Raw genomic sequence first — 19,291 nt, 5'->3', positions numbered from 1 at the left:
TGCGAATGAATAAGCTCGGTCGCCGTTCTCCACTTTGCCGCACTAATAAGCTTATCAACAATTTTAACTTTTACTCCACGCTATATTTCGCAAGACTGTGCTTGTTCGTGCGAAAGTGCTGTAACCACAACGTACATATTTTAATAATTTCATATTTGATATTGCGTAGAAAAAGAAATAGGTATTCAAAAATACGACAAAGTCGTCGCGTGTCCGTCATCAATCCGTCTTATTACGCGTTCGCCTGCATTAATTTTGGCCCTTAGATCGATGATGGAAGCTAGAAAATAGGTAGGGCCGTTCTTCAAAGAAAATAGGACCATATAACGGAAATCCCGGAGTCGTGCTTATCAGTCATAAAGCGTGTCCGCTGATTCATACAGCAGCTGTCTTAGTGGCCTTTTATTAGTCAGAATTCGTTCGAAAATAATCGATAAGAAACGTTTCTGTTTTATTTAATCTCAAATTTCCCACGTTTTGGATTTACACAAAGATCCACTTGGAATTGTCTCTTTCGTTTACCTCGCCAACAATAGTCGTAGATCATTTCCAGGTCATTGATTGTCGAGGTTCTCGAGCGAATATCCACAGTGCGCGGAGAGGCACAATGAACGTTCGAGGAACAGGTTGTTGAAAGTTTAAAGCGCGCGACGGCCCGGTATGTTCTAAATTACACTTAGCAGCGTCGAACGGCCGTAAACATAAAGCGAGAGGACCGGTTACCATTTATTCAAATCCGCTGTGTGCTTGCTGCGCCTCGCTCTTCTTCGCCTTTACACTCACTCAAATGATTTACGTTGACAATTCTTTGCTCGTTTATTAACCCAAAGTGTCCACTTGATTACGAATAGTGCTTTATGGATTCATGTCCTGTTTTACCTTCTATACACGTTATTACATTTAAGTATATTTTCCATACTTGACATGTACTTATTATGTAAAATATTAATTAGGAGTTTGGACGCTGGATTCGATATATCAACACGAAATTGTCAGAGTTGAAGGATTCTAGCACTTCGCCCATAAGCAACGGTTTAAATGTCTTCTTCTAAGAAACTTTGTATCTTCACCAAGATATATAAGGAATGATTTTGCCTGAAACTGCCGAGGTTGCTTGCGGGCGAAGCGCTGGATTGGATACAATACCAAAATCGTCTGCGTTGAAGGATTCTAGCGCTTCGCCCGCAAGCAACCTCGGTGGTTTGAGGGGAAATGTCTTCTTATAAGAGACTTTGTATCTTTACCACGATATATAAGGAATGTTTTTATATATTAACACGAAATCATCAGAGTTAGAGGATTTTAGCGCTACTTCAATCATGGCTGGATTAGCATTAATAACTTCTAATTCGACTAAAATTGAATCGATTTTCTTCGTCACCGGATGAAAAAAACCTAGGATTATTATGGCTAATAATTCTTTTACTCAATCCGCGTAGCGTAAAGTGTTAAGATCCAGGTGAAATTTCCTCTATCATACAACTTCTAGAATTTTCCCCGTTAAAAACATTTCTTAAAACTTGGGTTAATTTACTCCCTCTAAATCAGTGGTTCTTAACCTGTGGGTAATTACCCTTTGGGGGTTAAATGTCAATATGGGATGGGTAACCGAGCCACACTGATTTCTACATTTTTTTAGTAAACTGGTTCGTAAACTACAAGAATTACTACTATTAATTTTGATGCAACTAATGCGATAAAAAAACAACAAAAGAAAAATTATGGCAGAGTGAAACACAAGGCGACGCACATCTTATTCTTTTTGTTAAACTGTAATGTGATCTTATAAAACCTTGCATAGTAGATGCAGTAAAGTTTGTTATGGGCGAGCAATATGTTGCTAAAATTAATGAAATATCTCTCTCGCCCAGCACAATTAAAAATCGTATTGAAAGAATGAGTAACGATATTTTGGCCACAGTCATATCGGAACTAAAAGATTTTTTTTTGCACTGTAGTTGGATGAGTCAACTAACGTGTCTACTTGTTCACAATTACTCGCTTTCGTTGGCTACTTAAACGATGATCGTATTAAAGAAGAATATTTGTTTTCTAAATCGCTACTCACCACTATGCGCGGTAAAGATGTTATTCTTACTCTAAAACAATTTATTGAGGAAAATGATCTGAAGTGGTCATCGTTAGTTGGCATATGTACTGACGCTGGTCCTTCCATGATGGGTATTCGTTCTGATTTTTAAATATTTGTGAAACAAGTTACCTCACAATGCTCACCTTATTATTGCATGATACATCGACATGCCTCGGTTGTTAAGATGCTACCTTCTAATTTCCTGAGGGTGTTTAATACAATAGTGAAAATTTGTAACCATATTCGGATCACTGCCACAAATTAGAGAATTTTCAGTGTTATGTCATAAAGCCGTTGCGAAATTTTATGCAATTGTGTTCGCTGTCAAGGAAAAATGTTTTAAACAGGTTGTTTCAGATGCGCAAGGAAACAGCTTTGTTTTTTGAAAATCGTAAAACAGAAAAGGAGAAGAACTTTTATACAAAAATAAAAGACTTCACTCATTACAAGGAAATATAAGCAACATTCTGATAGTGCAAGATAGGATTGCTAGTTGTTTGCGAATACAAGAACTTTACAAACGTAGAGTTCAAGTTGGTGACATATCGATGTTCATGTATTTTTCCGAAATATTAAGCACATACAACGAAGAAATATTTCACTAATTCTATAGACCAGCACCTATCTTCTTTGATAAATTCGTTGAACCAATATTTCGCGGACATAGAGAACCGTCAAGCTTTATCCTAGACACTGAGACTATTTTCTACAGATGAAGATGTTTCAGCTAATTTCAGCTTATCAATCTACGCGAATAGTACATCACAAATGGAATTCCAAAATTGTAACTTAGCTACGTTTTGGACAAAGTAACAGAGCGAATATTTTATTTTAGCTGACAAGGCTTTAAGAATTCTAGTCCCATTTGGGAATACATATAGATGTGAGAGCGGCTTTTCAACTTAGGTTTCAAAACAAAATCTAGGAATCGATTCAGCATAGAGCATGAGTTGCGAAGTCTTGAAAATATTTTGTTAAGAAGAAGCAAAATCAACCATCCCATCAATTATTATTCAAAATTTATGTGTAATATATTTAATAATAATAACATTGTTATAGTACCGTATGGTATCTTTTATGAAGGGGTAAATCCCCAGTCCCGGGCAGGTCATGTGGGTAATGATGGTGAAAAAGTTAAGAAACACTGCTCTAAATGGACAATGAGTACATTTTTTTCCTAAAGTTCTAATACATTCTTTTAGTATCAAAAGACATTTATTTATATTTCCTCTGTCTTTGATTCTAGTTATGCTGCCATAATTCTCCGTTTATCCTAACGTTATTTCCCTTTTGAATTAAATCATGAACATCTTTAACTTTACATTTTAGTTCAATGTTTTCGTAATAATAAATTTATGTGAGAACATCGAAATGATAATGAAGTATATGGTAAGATCTGTAAGTAATAGTTGAGGTGGACTTCGTCTTCCGTACGTTTCCAATTATAACCTCGTTCAACATCTCTGGCTATCTTACATCCGCTAATTCGATATCTCTCGACCAACGACGCGTTTATACACATAGGCCTCGGTCTGGTCTTTGAAGGAAGCACGTTCTGGCGAGTTAGTCGCGCGTGAATTCTGCAACTCCTCCACTTGGCGACGGTCCAGCAAGCGACTCCAACAATCTTTTACACGCTGGAAATACAGAACCCGATACATCGCTAATTATAAGCGTACGAGGGCGTCCATCTGTTTCTGCGAAGGTAATCCTGCGAAAATTAGATTAAGAAATGACTGGTGGACCAGTTTGGTTGGCGCCAACCAACCGGAGGTCTTCTGATTGAACGAAGGAGTTAACGTTACGATCGGTTTGAGTGCTTTCCTATGTCGGCATTACGCATAAATATGCAACATCCGTTCTGTTTTTATAACACTTAAATATGTTTAAAATTCGTTTTTTATTTATGTAATATATTATATCAAGTAATTTTAGTTCATCAGCATTTTTCAAATAATCTCTTTTAGTTCGTAACACTCACCTTTTTTGCTAGAGGCCTTGCTTTAGGCGTCTATCTTCAGTTTCCAGTACAAATAAACTTCGATTTAGTAGTGGCTGTCGCTCAATCCACGCTGTACCCTGTCATTCAACGACGTGGAATAAAACTTTGTTTTTAAAACGCGCCTCCCCTCGTTATATAATTAGACGAGGGTCTCCGATCGCGGCGCCCGTCATATAATTAATTGCCTTCCCAGGTAGCGCATATTCAATCATAACCGGGTGAATGCCGGGATTATGACAGCCCCTTTTGTGCCCGCGTACAATGCGGGACTTCTTGGATTTCAACGAGCTCTTCATAATTTGTCGAAGCGGGCCGAAAAAGGAACAAGAAAGATTTTTTCTTTCTATATACGCAAGGGAAAAGAGGTTTTTGTAGAACGCGAATAGTTTTTCCATGCGACCACCTGCACTTGGCGTCTTGGGCAACCGGTAGCTTCTTTGGCAAACATTTACTGGCAATCAAACGATAAGGACATCACGCCTTGTATGTAAATTCAAGTGGAAACGAGACGTATCTCAAAGAAATACATTTATATTTTTAATCAACTTGTTTATTTAACTGTCTTGATAAGTACCTTTGTTTCATTAACATAAAAAACCACTTTTGCAACAGGTTCAAGTTTTACCTATTATTATTACTATCTATGGTATCATTGAGCCCCTAAGTAGTAGTAGTAAAAATTTTTAAATGGTTCGGACAAAAAAAAATCATAAACGCACTAATGTAGTTTTTTTTGAAGCCTACTACTATGTGGGTAATAAGTATCGTCGTATAACAAAGTAGTCGTTAAGATTTATGTTCTTCGTGGTCGTAGTTCACCGAATCGGATGTGTAGTCAGCGGTGTTTTTCGATGGAGGAGATCAGTCTCTTTTATGGCCGTCCGCGTTGGCCTAAGTGACGGCCGAAAAGCGTATTTTCAGTCAACGGTGCACTTCGGTCGCTCGTAAAATCGGCGACGGAGCCACGGCCGCCGGTAAACACTGTAAAATAACGGGCGATCATAAAACGCCGTTCATCACGAGAAAATAAACCGGGGCGCGGTTTATTTACGCTAGGGACACCTTGCGCTGCACACCCAAGGCCTTCTTCAAGACCCCCGACGCCTTTACGGCCCCGTCAAAGACTTTGCTCGTTCTGGATTTTTCTAACTCTTTTAAACACTCAATTACCATTTCGCGTCGGCGGCAATTGCTCGTTTTATTCTACGCGATACAGAGTTTGTTTGCGCCGACGTCCGAATTAAGGGGGCCGTTAGCACTTTTAACTGCCCGTTTCATTAAAATATTAACCAGCCGGAGAAGAGGAGTGAATACTTAAACCGGTACGTGCTACGACCTTTGTACTTTACGAGGATTTCTAAAGCCTCGTTGCCAGTTTAAGTACTCAACAGACGTGCATTTTACTACATTCTCACAATTACCGTATATTCCGTACAAGTTTATAACACACAATATAAAACATTACAATTTTAGTAGATCAAAAAAGGCTTTGACATATTTAAATTTTATTTTAATCCTATTTAATCCTAACTAGGTATAACTCGTTATTAGGTCTTTAAAATTATTAGAGACTTCTTTAGGGACTGTGCTATGTTATATTGGTAATGATTGTATAGCAAGGTGATGTTCCTACATATTGCCAAAACAGTTGTTGTAATATTGTTATAGTAACGTGGCAGAAACAACACTGTTCTGAAAAGTTCACAAGTACAGAGTTGGCAACGGTGGCAATAATTTTGAACTACGAAGTGTAGGAGGAACACTAGTTGAAGAAACTGAAGTAAAAAAATGAGTACATGAAGCATGGAAGCAAACAGTGACTATATAAGGTAAGTTATTAACACTATTTCTCATTGTATTTGACTACAGGGTAGTCAAGATGCCGAAAAGTAAGAATCGGCATTTGTTTAACATAGGAATCTTTAACATCGTTCCTTATCATCAGCTTTGATAAGTACGAGTTTTGCAGGTCGTGATTACCCAGCTCCCAAAAACCATTAAAAATCTGTTGAACATTATCTTGTCCTGCTTTTGATTAAGGTCGCCAGGTACATTGCTCAATAATTTGATGAACTTGGCACTATTGGGTTCATGTCTCTAATTTCCTGAGTTTCTGCTCCACCTTCTTCCAAGACTTTTCCTTTTTCAGACCTTTTCTGGTATATTATTGTCAGTAATCATTACTTCACAAAGCAGTAACGTAAAAAACCATTAAAGCGCGCTCAGCGGAGAAGTTGGGTTGGGTTGGTGGGTAATTTTTAGCCAGCTTCTTGGTATTATCCCCTCCATGCTTGCCTTTTTTCTTATGGACATTACACTTTATACAGTACTTGTGGAAGTACTAGGAATGAAACATAAAAACTGTGATACATGAACGATGAATGCAGTAACCATCGTTTTCGAGACGAGACTCGAGACGATACTCGGACAAGACAAGACGAGACTTTCATTGGTCTCGTCTCGAGTCTCGTGCATGAGGTCTTGCGTCTCGTACGAGAGTCTCGCAGGTAGGTATTTCCGCAAATAATATCTGCAATATTTCTGTAGATATTTTCGTATCTACACGCTGGAATTCTAGTAATGATATGTTGAAAGTACCTCTTGAAGGTAGACATGGACTTGGTGCATTGTGTCAAAATGTTGTTGATTTAAAACCATATGCTCTTGAGGACAAAGAATGGATACTGCTAGAAGAAGTGCATAAATTACTAGTCAACTTTCAAATACTTTCCAAGAAACTTGGAGGAGGGAAGTACGTCAAATTACCTATGGTGGTTGTATGTATCAATATACTAATATATAATATTGAGAGCAAAATAAGAAGAGAAGAAAATCGAAGAGCAGCTTATTGTTAGTTTTCAGGCTACGAGAGACAAAATATTAAAGCATTATCGTAAAACTAATTAGATTTATGTTGCAGTTTTAATTCTCGATTTGAGGCATAAGATAGAAGTTTCTGATATGACAAGATGGAGGCAAGAATTAAAAGAAACTTTGATCCGGAAATTTGAAGATTTATACAAAGTCTATGTCCATCAACCAGAAGGCCAACGTTCGAAATAACGACAATGGAGGAACGAGAAGATTCGAGAGCGGAAAAGTCGGATTTTGTAATTGATTTTGATGTTTTGTATGCAGTAAATCCTAGGCCTTCCGAAGAAGAATGGATGCAGGAGCTCCAAAAATATTATTCCATGCCTCGGTGTAATAAAGACACAGATATATTACAACGGTGGAAAATTCATGCTTCTAAATTTCATATTTTAAGTTTAATGGCACGAGATCTCTTAAGCATACCAGCTACTTCAGTCCCGATGAAAAACAAAATCATTTGCGACCGACAGGGCCGAGGACTGTAATTCTCTCTTTCGACTCTTACATTATAGCAAGTGTTTAAGTATTTCTTATTGTACTGAAACAATAAAATTATGCATGACGAGATTTGATACAAGACTTATTAGTTCATCGGCGAGACGAGACAAGACTTTATGAAAATCTCGTCTCGTTGGTCTCGTGCGAACCACTATTCTAGTTCCAGGTCTTGTGTTAGTTCTAGTGATAGTGTTAGTGTATAACTAGAAGTAACACTAGACCTAGAACTAGAAATATTCTACTAGATACTTTCTAATTCTAGGTCTAGTGTTAGTTCCAGTTTTAGTGCAATAAAAATATGCAATATAGTGACATCTTATGGTAACAAGCGCTACCTGCCACTGTCACTAGAACTAACATTAGACCTAGAACTAGAAACAGTCGGATTTAGCCGCACGTCTCTCAAGATGGCTAAACCTGAATGATTCTAGGTCTTGTGTTAGTTCTAATGCAAAACTAGAACTAACACTAGTTTCACGCGAAAGAGCATATCGTTCAGTATTGTTGTAACGGTTAGTAATAAAAGTGAAAATAGCTTGACATTCTTATGAAAAATGAATGAAGTAAGCTAACGTTTATTACCCAAGTATACACTTTATGTCACACCAAGTAAAAGCTGAACAATAAGCACTCACTATAGGTATATTATTCTATAGTACCGTAATATAACAATCAAAATACAATAATCAAGAATTATAGATAAGAATAAATAATATGATTTTGATAATAATCTATTGTATTGGTCAAGTATTAATTTTTTTTAACTTGAGTCAGCCATCTGCTTGTTTCTCGTCCAATGAAACTCTGCTTTGCTAATGAATAATAATTAAGGATTTGAGATCTCGGGGGAGGCAATTAATCAGGCCGGGCCTACCGAGATACGGGGGAATCGACGATAGGGTGTGCTGCAGCTGAGGACAAGCAATCCCGCTGTGAACACGAGGGAGCGACGTGCATTGTCTGTCTTTCCTCTTGGCGTTGCATCTCTTCGTCTAGTTCCGTTCTACGGCTAACCACGTGGCCACCCCAGTGGCGGAGATTTGATTAATTGGAACGGTTGGTATTACAAGATATTAGTACCCAGAGCAGCCGCATGGGGAGTTGTTGAATTTAAATGATTTGTTACTATACAAATATAAGAACTGTTGTTTAGATATAAAATTTAATTTAGATTAACTGTAGTTTCAAGAATTCAAATTTTCGTTTGAGATCATTCTAAAAGTACACTATAAATTAAAAAGTTTATAGCTTTCTTGACATTGGTTTACAACGGGTCAAAATTAAGTTTCTCGTTTTACCATCGACTAAATTAGCATTAGAAATGCTGGCGTTTACGACTAATAAACGTTTACGCCGTAATCTCGGTGAACCCCTTGAATTGATCGCGTTTAATTACTGTCCCATAGATCTCAAAACAATTTCCTGCGTTAATAGAAACGTAAAGAGAAGGATTTTAATTTTTTTTTTCAAAGTACATAGAAAAGGGAAATTTTCTCGTCTTTACTTTAGTTTATGTTTGTGTTCGATTTGCCTTCTCATTAACGCCGAGTGTATTTTTAAAGCATAGCCCAAGTCGAACCGGCATCTAACGTCACTGTAGAAACCTTCTTTATGACTGCAGTGAAAACAAAGTTCGTGTGTGTATACAGAGACGTGAGCTGGTATACAAAGTTTGTATATGGAAGGTATAGTAAATTCCGGCGGCAGCAATTCCGTTTTATTTATGATAATTAAATATCACAAAACTATCTCTGGCATAGAGAGATAGTTTTGTGATAATTTTTATTGATATGATTTAAAAGAAAAGTTTTAAACTTTAGAGTAGAAGTCTCATTATAGTTTATAACCTAAGGTTAAAAGAACAAAACCAACGCAATATACCTCGCGTTTCCCCTTTCCTTTTCAGGGCCCAGATTACGAGCCCTCGCTTGGGGCCATTGTGGGGTGATAATAATGCCTCGGTAGACAATAAGTGGCCGAGGTGCGCTGCCCCGATGCAAGGTTAATGAGATATCGGCCGACAACGGTTAATTACGTGAAGAGGGCTGCCGCAGCAGTGTAGGGCTGTTCCGGCGGGGTTCGTCGTTAGCCGAAGGCCCAAACTTCTTTTTTAATGGGATATACCACCCCTCACGGTAGGGCGAGACCCAATCTACCTCACAAGCCGTAAATATTGCGCCTTAGAGAATGATATATAACCTTTTTTCGACGCGGCCCGTCGCCAACCTAACGAACTGGGCGTGAATATTTCAGTTCGAAGGAAAGTTTGTTGTAACGCGACGGCCACTCAACCGTGTCTCTCATACGGTATCTTGCCAGATAGATAAGGAATATCTGCTTAATATGGATTAATTCGGTACGTAGCCAAAGGAATTCTCAATAAATATCGATTTACTACCTCAAATCTGACAGGACATTAAAATAAAATTGTCGTATGTGTGTAAACGCCTGCCGTAACACATTCTAGAACTAAATTGACCGTGAATTTTGAGAATTTACACTGACATCTTAAATAGCATACCATTCGAAAGTCAAAACGTACATTGTTAAAAATTATTTGTTGATTATAGAGACGTCGTTTTATAGGAAAGAAAATTCGTAGTCGTGTGAACGTCGAAGTCGAAAGAAAGCAAAGAAAGGTATAAAAGAAGTCGCGTATCGCACTCGCGATTGTTCTCGCTTTATGGTACATTATATCGTCGTTAAGGAACCGCAATATGTGCGGACGCGAATGACCCAGTAAATTTAATCTAACGCACAACAATGCGCACGCGATGTATCGTTGCGGTGTTTAAACTTGAAGCACACTTGGCACTTGAATTTATTTACACGCCTCGCTCACGGAACATGCACTCTACGTACCTGCAAGCACGAAACTGGTAAACATCCAGTGCGACATCACGTCCGCGACGTTATATCAATTATTCTTTGGTGACTTGACAATTTCTTTTTTACATCGATTTAAAATTTACGGTTTTTATAAATCCTGCTTAATAAAAGAATAATCTTTTGTAAAATGTGTATATTTATATACAGATACAACATAAGAAAACGTGCCGAGATTTCTTAAGGTAAGTCCCACAAGAAGTGGAGGCCAGTATTAAGCCTGATTAACAACGCCCAAGCGGCTCAGTCGACCAGATATCAATTTGACCTGGTTGAAAATAAAAGAAGACTCTGTAATTCTAACCGAAAGCCCAAAGAGAGACGGGTTCGTCGTTCCTTCTCCAACCTGAACCCATCTTCGAACCGCAGTTCGCTCGGTATTCATAGACTCTCCGGCACACTCAGGTGTCCAAGGTAATAATCTCTTTTTATGGCGATGCGCGTAGATTAAAGATCTAATCTCCGGTGTAATACCGAGGTAACGTAGCGCCTGCCGGGCCTAAATCATCGCCGTTTCCGACCAACCATTTCTCCTTTATTAGCGTTATTACTCCTTTTTTGCTTCGGACAAGATACGATCTGAGAGGATTAAGAAATTTAAGCCATGTTCCTTAATTAAGTGATCTGTGAAATTTCGTCGATGTGCTCCCTTTTTTGGAAGTCCAAATAAAGAGAGATTCGAAAAAACTCACTAGTTCAATGTATTCTTTCTTTATATGTAACCCATATAAATACTTTGGAACATTTTTTCATTCAACCATAAGCTACAACTAAAAACTGAAATATTTCCATAGAAATTATTGCGTACTTACTTACTTTGTCCCACATAAAATGCAACATGTCAATATAATTTAACATTACAGTAAAACGCAGTGTCCGTTATAGCTCAATAAAAATATACAACAATCTAACGCTGAATAACAAATAAACCTAGAACTAGAAACATTCCGTTTAGCCATATCTCTCTTAAGACTGGTAGTGCTAGTTAGCTTAAAATATCACTATGTTGCATATTTTTATTGGACTAAAACTAGAACTAACACTAAACCAAGAACTAGAATCATTTGGGATTAGCCGTCTTAAGAGACGAAGAGTAAACCCAAATGATTTTAGTTCTAGGTCTAATATTAGTTTTAGTGACAGTGTACGTGTAAAACTAGAACTAACACTATACAACGAACTAGAATCATTAGGGTTTAGCCGTCTTTAGAGACTTGCGGCTGAACCCAAATGATTCTAGTTCTAAGTATAGTGTTAGATCTATATAGTAACAATGCTAGTGTAAAACTAGAATTAAGACTAGAACCAGAAACATTCGGGAATTGCCATATTAATCAATTTTTAGCGATTCTTTCAGAAAACTTCTAGAAACAGGTAATTCTGCTCCAGCAAAAGCTATTCGACCGCATGTAGTTCATGTAGAGGACGAAGAAGCTATAACTAATGCTGTCATTGATAATCCTTCCATTAGCACTCGAAGAATAGCACACAACATACATGTAAGTCAAAATTTTGCATGGTGCGTATTGAACCGCGAAGTCCTTCATCCGTATCGTAAACAGAATGTTCAAACTCTACAGCCAGGAGATAATCAGCAACGGTTAGCATTTTGTGAATGGTTATTGCAGCAACATGCCCAAAATAATGACTTCATTTCAAATGTTCTCTGGACAGATGAATCATGTTTTACACGAGATGGTATAAATAATTACCATAATGAACATATCTGGGCATTACGAAATCTGCATGCGATTAGACCAAGGAAATTTCAGCATCAACGTTTGGGGTGAAATATTTAACAATAATTTACTAGGTTTGCATGTACTTGATGGACGTTTAAACGCTGTAAATTACAATTTTTTTTGAACAATACACTTTTTGATTTACTTGAAGATATACCTCTTAATGTACCTAATTCAAAATATGTGGTACCAGCACGATAGTGCCCCACCTCATCGCGGAAGAGTAGATGTCGAGTGGTTAAACCAATATTTTCCAAACAAGTAGATTGATAATAATGGTCCATTTGCTTGGCCTTGGATTTCTACTTATGGGGTCATATGAAACAAAGTGTGTATCAAGTGGAAATTAACACACGAGAACAGTTATTAAACAGAATACAAATGGCTGCTACTGAAATAAGAAATCAACCAGACATTTTAATTCAGCTGATGAATTCTTTAATTCGTCGTTGCGAAGCATGTGTTTTAGCAGAAGGGGGCTATTTTGAACTATATTTGTAATATTTATGTGTTTAAAAAAAAATGCAGCAGTTAATTATGATATAAAAATTAAAACTTTAGTGTTATAATTTTGTAAATAATTAAATAGGACATATGTTCATTAAAATTTTTTTTTAGTAATTGGATTAGCTATCATGTCACTGTTTGATGGTGAGGTAATAAATCACCCTGTATAGAAAGGCACTTCGATTTGTGTGATAAAAACTTCTCAAAATCAGCGGCATCACCATATTATATTTGGAAGTATACATTTTGAAATTCATAAAGTAGCAACGCCTTGAAAACCCGATTGAGAGTGAAAACCGTATTTGCATGTCATGTTTTACTGTAAATTGACAGATGGCAAATTTTAGTTAAACCGCTCGATAATTACTGAAATTATGATCAAGTTGCACCCCAGCATTGAAACAACTTGAACAAAGAATTGCAACTCCAAAACTGCCATCTAAGTGGACATATTTTGCAACGTTTAACCTGTTTTACATTTCACTTGTAATTGCTCAATTGCCGTTACCCTAAGGAGCCCTTTAGAGTAATGAGTAGAGTTTCGTTTATGAAATTGCGCTATACACACGCAAAGCTGCAATTGGTTACTCTTTAGTATAGATATTGATTGCGTGGTTATTTTGACTTGAAGGTAGAATTAAAATAGTAAATCAACTATGTTCCATATAGAGTAGTGTGGTAGTACTTGCCGTACTATGTTAGCTTTCGAAAAATTAGTACTGGAAATAATCGGCAAGGCGCTTTTTCTTTATTAATGTTAAGCTTTCGGATTTATTTTGTATCCTTCGTCAGAACATCACATGTCTAAAATTAAAAATCCAGTGAAACAATAAAATGAGGTTAGCCTCAAAAACTTACGAAAAAGAGCGCAAAACGAGGTGTAAACAGTCCATCACAGGATGGAAGCTCACAATAAGCAAGAATTGAACACGAGTCCAACTAATTTCACAATTAAAATAAAACCAAAGGACGGACAAACTGGATGTCAATGTGAGATGTAAAACACTTGGTGTAAAATAACCAAGAAATCGCTAAAAACCGCGGGAGTTTATGACTCATTCCAGGAGTACCAAAAAATGAAACATGAAAATGTTAAAAAATAAACTGTAAAACCGAAACGGTTAAGGGGGAACAAGAAAAGAACGTTAACGATGCACTATATATGGGAATAAAGACCCTAAAACAAGATTTTGGAGATCTCACTACAACGCACTTCATTCCTCATCGATAGTAGGTGTTTATATATAATTTTATGTTCCATATACTACTCTGCTCAAAGTACTCAAAGATAACCAAAGATAGTTTTCTCTGCAAATTTAATCTCTGCTACAATTCATTTCTTCCAAGTATAAATATAAATTTATTATGTAAAATGAGTTCTTCAATCTATGGTATTAGCAATATGAAAACGAGATTATTTATTCCAATGTTCATAGAATATAGCCATGTTAGTGGCAAAAAACTTAATAAGTGTTTGACCTTTTGGATGCCATGTTCTTCAGAAACAAGTTAAGATTTTGTGCAAAACGCCAATCTGTTGTGTATATGGACGGTCCTTTTGGTAAAAATGTTGGTATAAACACTAAGAATGGCTATTATTAAACTTACAACCAGATTATTACAAGATATATCGAAAAAATCATCTTTTTGCTTTAATTTGTAATAATTAAGCAGTATTAGTACACAAAGAATTTTACAAGTTGTAAAAATGAAGTAAATGTGTTCGTTAAAAATGTAGATGATTATAATTTATTTTTCTAATGCCTTCGAGTTTTATATGACCTCTAAGGCGGAAACACACATATGTTATGCGTTAAATAGGAACACTTAATTAAGATCAAGAGCTGCAATTTAAAGGGGCCAAAATGTGATTTTTTGAGTCGAGTTAAGAATATTCGAATTGATGAGAAGGGCAAATTAATTTCGCGAATTGATTTAACAAAATTTAATGTGATTTTCATACATTATGTAATATTCGATTACGATAATTGTAATCATATATTTTCAGGAAAAATTAGTAGTGGTAAGAAGTAATTTTAAATTTTACATTACGATACAGGTGTAAACAAATTACTTATGTATGCATTTTCTAATGTATAAACTGATTTTAATTTAGGTTAAGTATTCGGCCGGTACAAGGCCGTCAACTTTGCCTTTTTAAAATTTTACTTCCCGCCCGACATAAACCGAAACCGACAACCACCTGAGGCATGTCGTAATCGACACATGTAACCCAGTCCTGCATGTAACTATACAAAATCCGTTGCATCCCGTTTATAGCCAAGCTAATTTCTGTACAAGCCCTTTTGTATATGCGGTTGTCGCAGTTGGTTCGCCAACCTGGTCGTATACCTCAACTATAGCAGCCTATAAAACATGCACATACCTACAATACCGAGTTACAAATTCGTCACGGAATGTTCACAATAGGTCGCTACTCGGGGGAAGGATAATGCTTTTAGTCGTTTGTGATTTACATCTATAAGCACAGTCACAACCGGAAAACTATAACTATGCTCATGTTAAATGTTGGAATAAAACTGTCGAAAAATAAAGTTACGTTTCCGTTTTTAAATTGTTTGATATTCCAATTGGAAATAGTAATTTACACATAGAATGAGACAGAGAAGTCGATTGCAGTAACTATTTTCTATTAGGTTGGGTATTAACGACTTGGTAGATATAAAGTGCCGCCGGCGTAACACTTGCAATTAAAGACTCTGAGAGACAGACTGCGGTTCGCCAAACGCACGTGTGTTTCATTACCTTATGTAAATTTGACTTTCTTTGCCGTCCCAGCAGCCGATGTATTTCGTAACAGCGAAAGCTCTCGGCTACCGACCGTTTTATACACAACAACAACACAATTGTGGTTTTGTAAAGGTTGATTTAATCGTTAAATAAGCCGATTAAATATCAACTAATCAGATTAAAAAAAAAATTTACAATTTTCAAATTAGTGTCAACAAAAGTTTTATGTAGTTGTTTTATAATAAATCTTGGTCGGTGAAAATAGATGTGCAAACACTAAAACTAAGGCTTGCTGCTATACGTTAGCATATAGTGACATTTCCTGGACCGTGTTTCACTGCTTGACGTTTTATTACCGTTTAAAAAGTGAAAATTGCACGGCACAATAAAGTTACGACCGGTTGATACAAGACATTTTATGCTATCTAAAACTAGTAACAACGTAAAATATTCAAAATATTCTTTGTAACGTAAAAGATCTCTAATAAATTTCTATGTAAAAACCTTTTTTTGAATTTGTGGCGTCGCATACCTTCACCAAATTAACCGTATCATCCCTCATTCGTTCTAAAGGCGATACTGTCGGCTTTTTGAAGATAGTACAAAAGGAGGTGTCGTGACCTGGGTATATTTTTACGACGGGGACCGCCTTTTTTTCCCATACAGTAGTGGGCAGGTACACAATGTTGCCAACAAACTGTCGGCAGATATTTAAGGTTACCCGTACAATCTAATAACGAGGCATGAAAATTACCCCCTACTGATGACCAAAAGATTCGGCTAGGCTTCCTAAACCACGTTTAGGAATGTTTCTTTTTTATAAAGAAATTTTTACGTAAGAACGTTTTTGAGTTGAGAAAATGTTGGGATTGAGGTCTTAAATTATTTTCGAAGATTCGAGCTTCGCTGGCTACTTTCTTGCTGTCAGTATTTCGTTAGGTAATTATAACAAATTTACGGCGTTGAAAGGTCTAATGGGTCGATGAAAATTCTATTAGGCGTTGAGCAATTAATTGCCCTATCGGACAGCTTATAGTTAATGGAATCTTAAGAAGATGAATAATATTTCATGATTACATGTTAAACAAAAATTAATCATTCAAGATTTTCTTGAATTGAGATTAAACTGATACAAACTCAGTATAGTTAATAACATCAATTCTCGTTAGTTTAAAGATTTTTAGATTTCTATTTTTATGCAAAAATCTTCTTAATAAAGAAGTTCACCAAAAAGATATAAGAAAAGGTATCTTCTTTCAAATTCTTGCAACGAACAATTTAGAACACGTTCGCTAAGCAAAGTGTTTGCTAAGCAATTTAGACGAACAACGTGCAGAGTTGAAAGTAGAAGGGAATGAGAGTCGAGGAAGGTACAGCAGAGAAGGAACCGCGCCATTGATCTTTTTGTATACCTGGGGCCGTTGCGATGCGCTCGGGCCGCAGCTATTAACAAATATTTATAATTCGATGCCCCTAAGTGGAATCTCTTGTCGGGCATTTGTAAGGCAGCGGGACCGCGGTTGGAAAAAAGCCGCTCAGCCGCTGCCCTAAACTAGTTTTTCGATGAGATGCGATCCGGACCGATACGCGATATGCGTCCGTGCCGTTTTCGAACCTCCGGGAATGTCAACGTGCCGAGCAACGAACCCGACAACAACCCTTAGCCATCAAAGAAATGAACATCAACCAAATTATAAAGACAGCTCACGAAATTTACAAAAAAAAATCTTTTTTCGAAACTTATAATTAAATCTTTGAACTCTAAAATATGATCTTCATAAACAAAAAGAGGATATGTTAGAAGTTAGATTCCAAAGACATACTGTAGTCTGGGTGCACAAATAAACATTGCATCCAGAGAGTATAGGAAAAGGTATATCTCTTTAGTGTATACAAAAGAGTACTATTTGGACTGCACCCGACATCGTTGAGCCTTGAGTTACGTATGTGTGTTTTGAAAAACATAAATCATTTGTCGTTGCGCTCATTTTTCATGAAGCTCTGAAAATAGGCTGTAAATGAATGCACCGAAATCGTATTAATGCCAAGTGCGAATGTTGAGAATGGTCATTAAGTATCTTGACGAACCAACTATACAGAGCTTTTTATTACTATTGTGACGTCCGTACGTTTTAATTTAGCTCGTTTTCTTCGACGTTTATTCGATACTTTGGTATGTAATCGTTTAAATTGTACCTGGCACCGCTCGGATCGCTCGATTTTAGGCATAACATTCAACGTATTTTAAGTATCATCACCAATTACAGTAACTTGTTGTTCTACTTCCCATTTAATGTGACTTATCATTGTAACAAACCGAGTAGTATGTATCCTTTTTAACTAAATCACTCATCATTATGGTTGCTTTTTGAAAACAAACCTGAAGAGTTGAAAAAGGCGCGGTTCGCACGTTTCACAGTAATTAACCAAAGCAATAATTTTTACAAACTCATTAAAACATGTTAAATACGTTTCTCGCTTTACGACAAGTCGAGTCATAAATCGACGGGAGCTTTTTTCTTTCATTCCTTTATTTTCTATCCCGCGTTTTAGTTGTACGTTTACTTAAAGGAAAAAAGGGAAAATGTAAATTAAATGCGTACGTTAGGCGACATATTACCAAGACAACCTGTAATTTATTTGTCGATATGGCATGAAAACGGTTGTTGTTTATTGCTAGACCCCATCGGCGTGAGATTAAATCACCATTAATTGTCAATAATTACCACGCACCGACACAAATACTCCCGCGATACTGTTTATACTTTATTTTAAAGGTATATAATTTTAAGCAAACTGAATTCCGAAGGTTTTTTTAAGCGAACATAAAGTTTATTTTACACGTGACTTATTCCATCAGTATTTATCTAGGAAGTATCTATATTCAATTTGAGGTGCGGGTAAGAATTAAGAATAAAGGAAAAGAGAATATTTTTCGGCCACTCACCACCAATCAGCACTAGTAATATGAATAAAAAGCGTCGTCGAGAGGGCGACGGCCACGACGTATCCCGCACCAGGCCGCCACATAGCCCCCAAGAAGAAGCGGCGCCGCCGCCGCCGGAAAGCTCAGGAAATACAAATATGAAACGAAGAATGCACCAGCAGCAGAGATGTGATGATGAAGATGTCCCGACTGCACACAGCACCCGAGAAACTCCGTTGATTGGACACCGTCGTCGAAGAGATCGAAAGCACCACACGCGTTCGAAGAAGGATCACCGCCTGGATAGCGCGGTTCTGCACGTGTCACGTTCGCGTCTTGTCCTCACGGGGCCCTGCGTCCGACTGACGACGCCGCGAAATGAGGATCGCGCCACGGGCCGCGGGACACGGCCCCCGCCGGCCAACCCCGCAGTGCACCACCACTTCATTGGGCGGTCGAGCGACGGCTCCACCTCACCCACGACGCCCGCCACCAGACATCGACGCCGACGTCCTTATCATATATCCATAATAAGATATTTGCTTATCATACACAAAAACCTTATCTAACACAACTCAATAACTATCTACTTGATTATACTACTAATTAAGTTAGTAGATTAATTGGAAGGAATTGGTACAAATACATAAAATAAGACTACATCATTTCTTTATAGTTTATTATTATTTAGTAGAATAGTTTTGGCACTGAAATCAACGGTAACTACTTAAGATAATAAATTCTGAGGGTAGCACACATTCAAAACAAACTTTAATCTTTTCATAGACCTAATTTATATGTTATTAACAAGGGAACTGCAGCAGACACAAGCAAGTCTCTTTTGTGTCCATCAAAATCACAATCTGATTTATTTTCTCAAGTCAGACAGTTTTAGAAAGACATGACTTTGTAGCGGTTTTTTTGGGAAAACCCTTCCGCGTGCAAGTACAAAAGCGGATTGTTGTAAACAATTTAAAATAAACAATTTTTGATCCTCCTCCTAAACTCTGTTG

The 19,291-nt window shown here is 37.1% G+C and overlaps 1 protein-coding gene across 2 annotated transcripts in view; it reads right to left on the bottom strand.

The window, feature by feature from the left end:
• LOC111418859 (protein Wnt-4-like) overlaps window positions 1-18,641 on the bottom strand; it is a 46,962-nt gene extending 28,321 nt beyond the window's left edge. The window contains exon 1 of one of the 2 annotated variants that reach the window (XM_071197277.1): window positions 18,300-18,641. In XM_071197277.1, the coding sequence (XP_071053378.1) occupies window positions 18,300-18,382 (83 nt within the window). In that variant the 5' untranslated portion in view covers window positions 18,383-18,641. Of the gene's footprint in view, window positions 1-10,008; window positions 10,027-18,299 lie in introns of those variants that run through there. The other variant, XM_071197278.1, reaches the window with a different exon arrangement.
• Window positions 18,642-19,291: the final 650 nt, after the last annotated feature.

The sequence above is a fragment of the Onthophagus taurus genome, chromosome 7 (genome assembly GCF_036711975.1).
Source record: "Onthophagus taurus isolate NC chromosome 7, IU_Otau_3.0, whole genome shotgun sequence".
NCBI lineage: Eukaryota > Metazoa > Arthropoda > Insecta > Coleoptera > Scarabaeidae > Onthophagus > Onthophagus taurus.
This window is presented reverse-complemented; position numbering and strand designations above follow the sequence as displayed.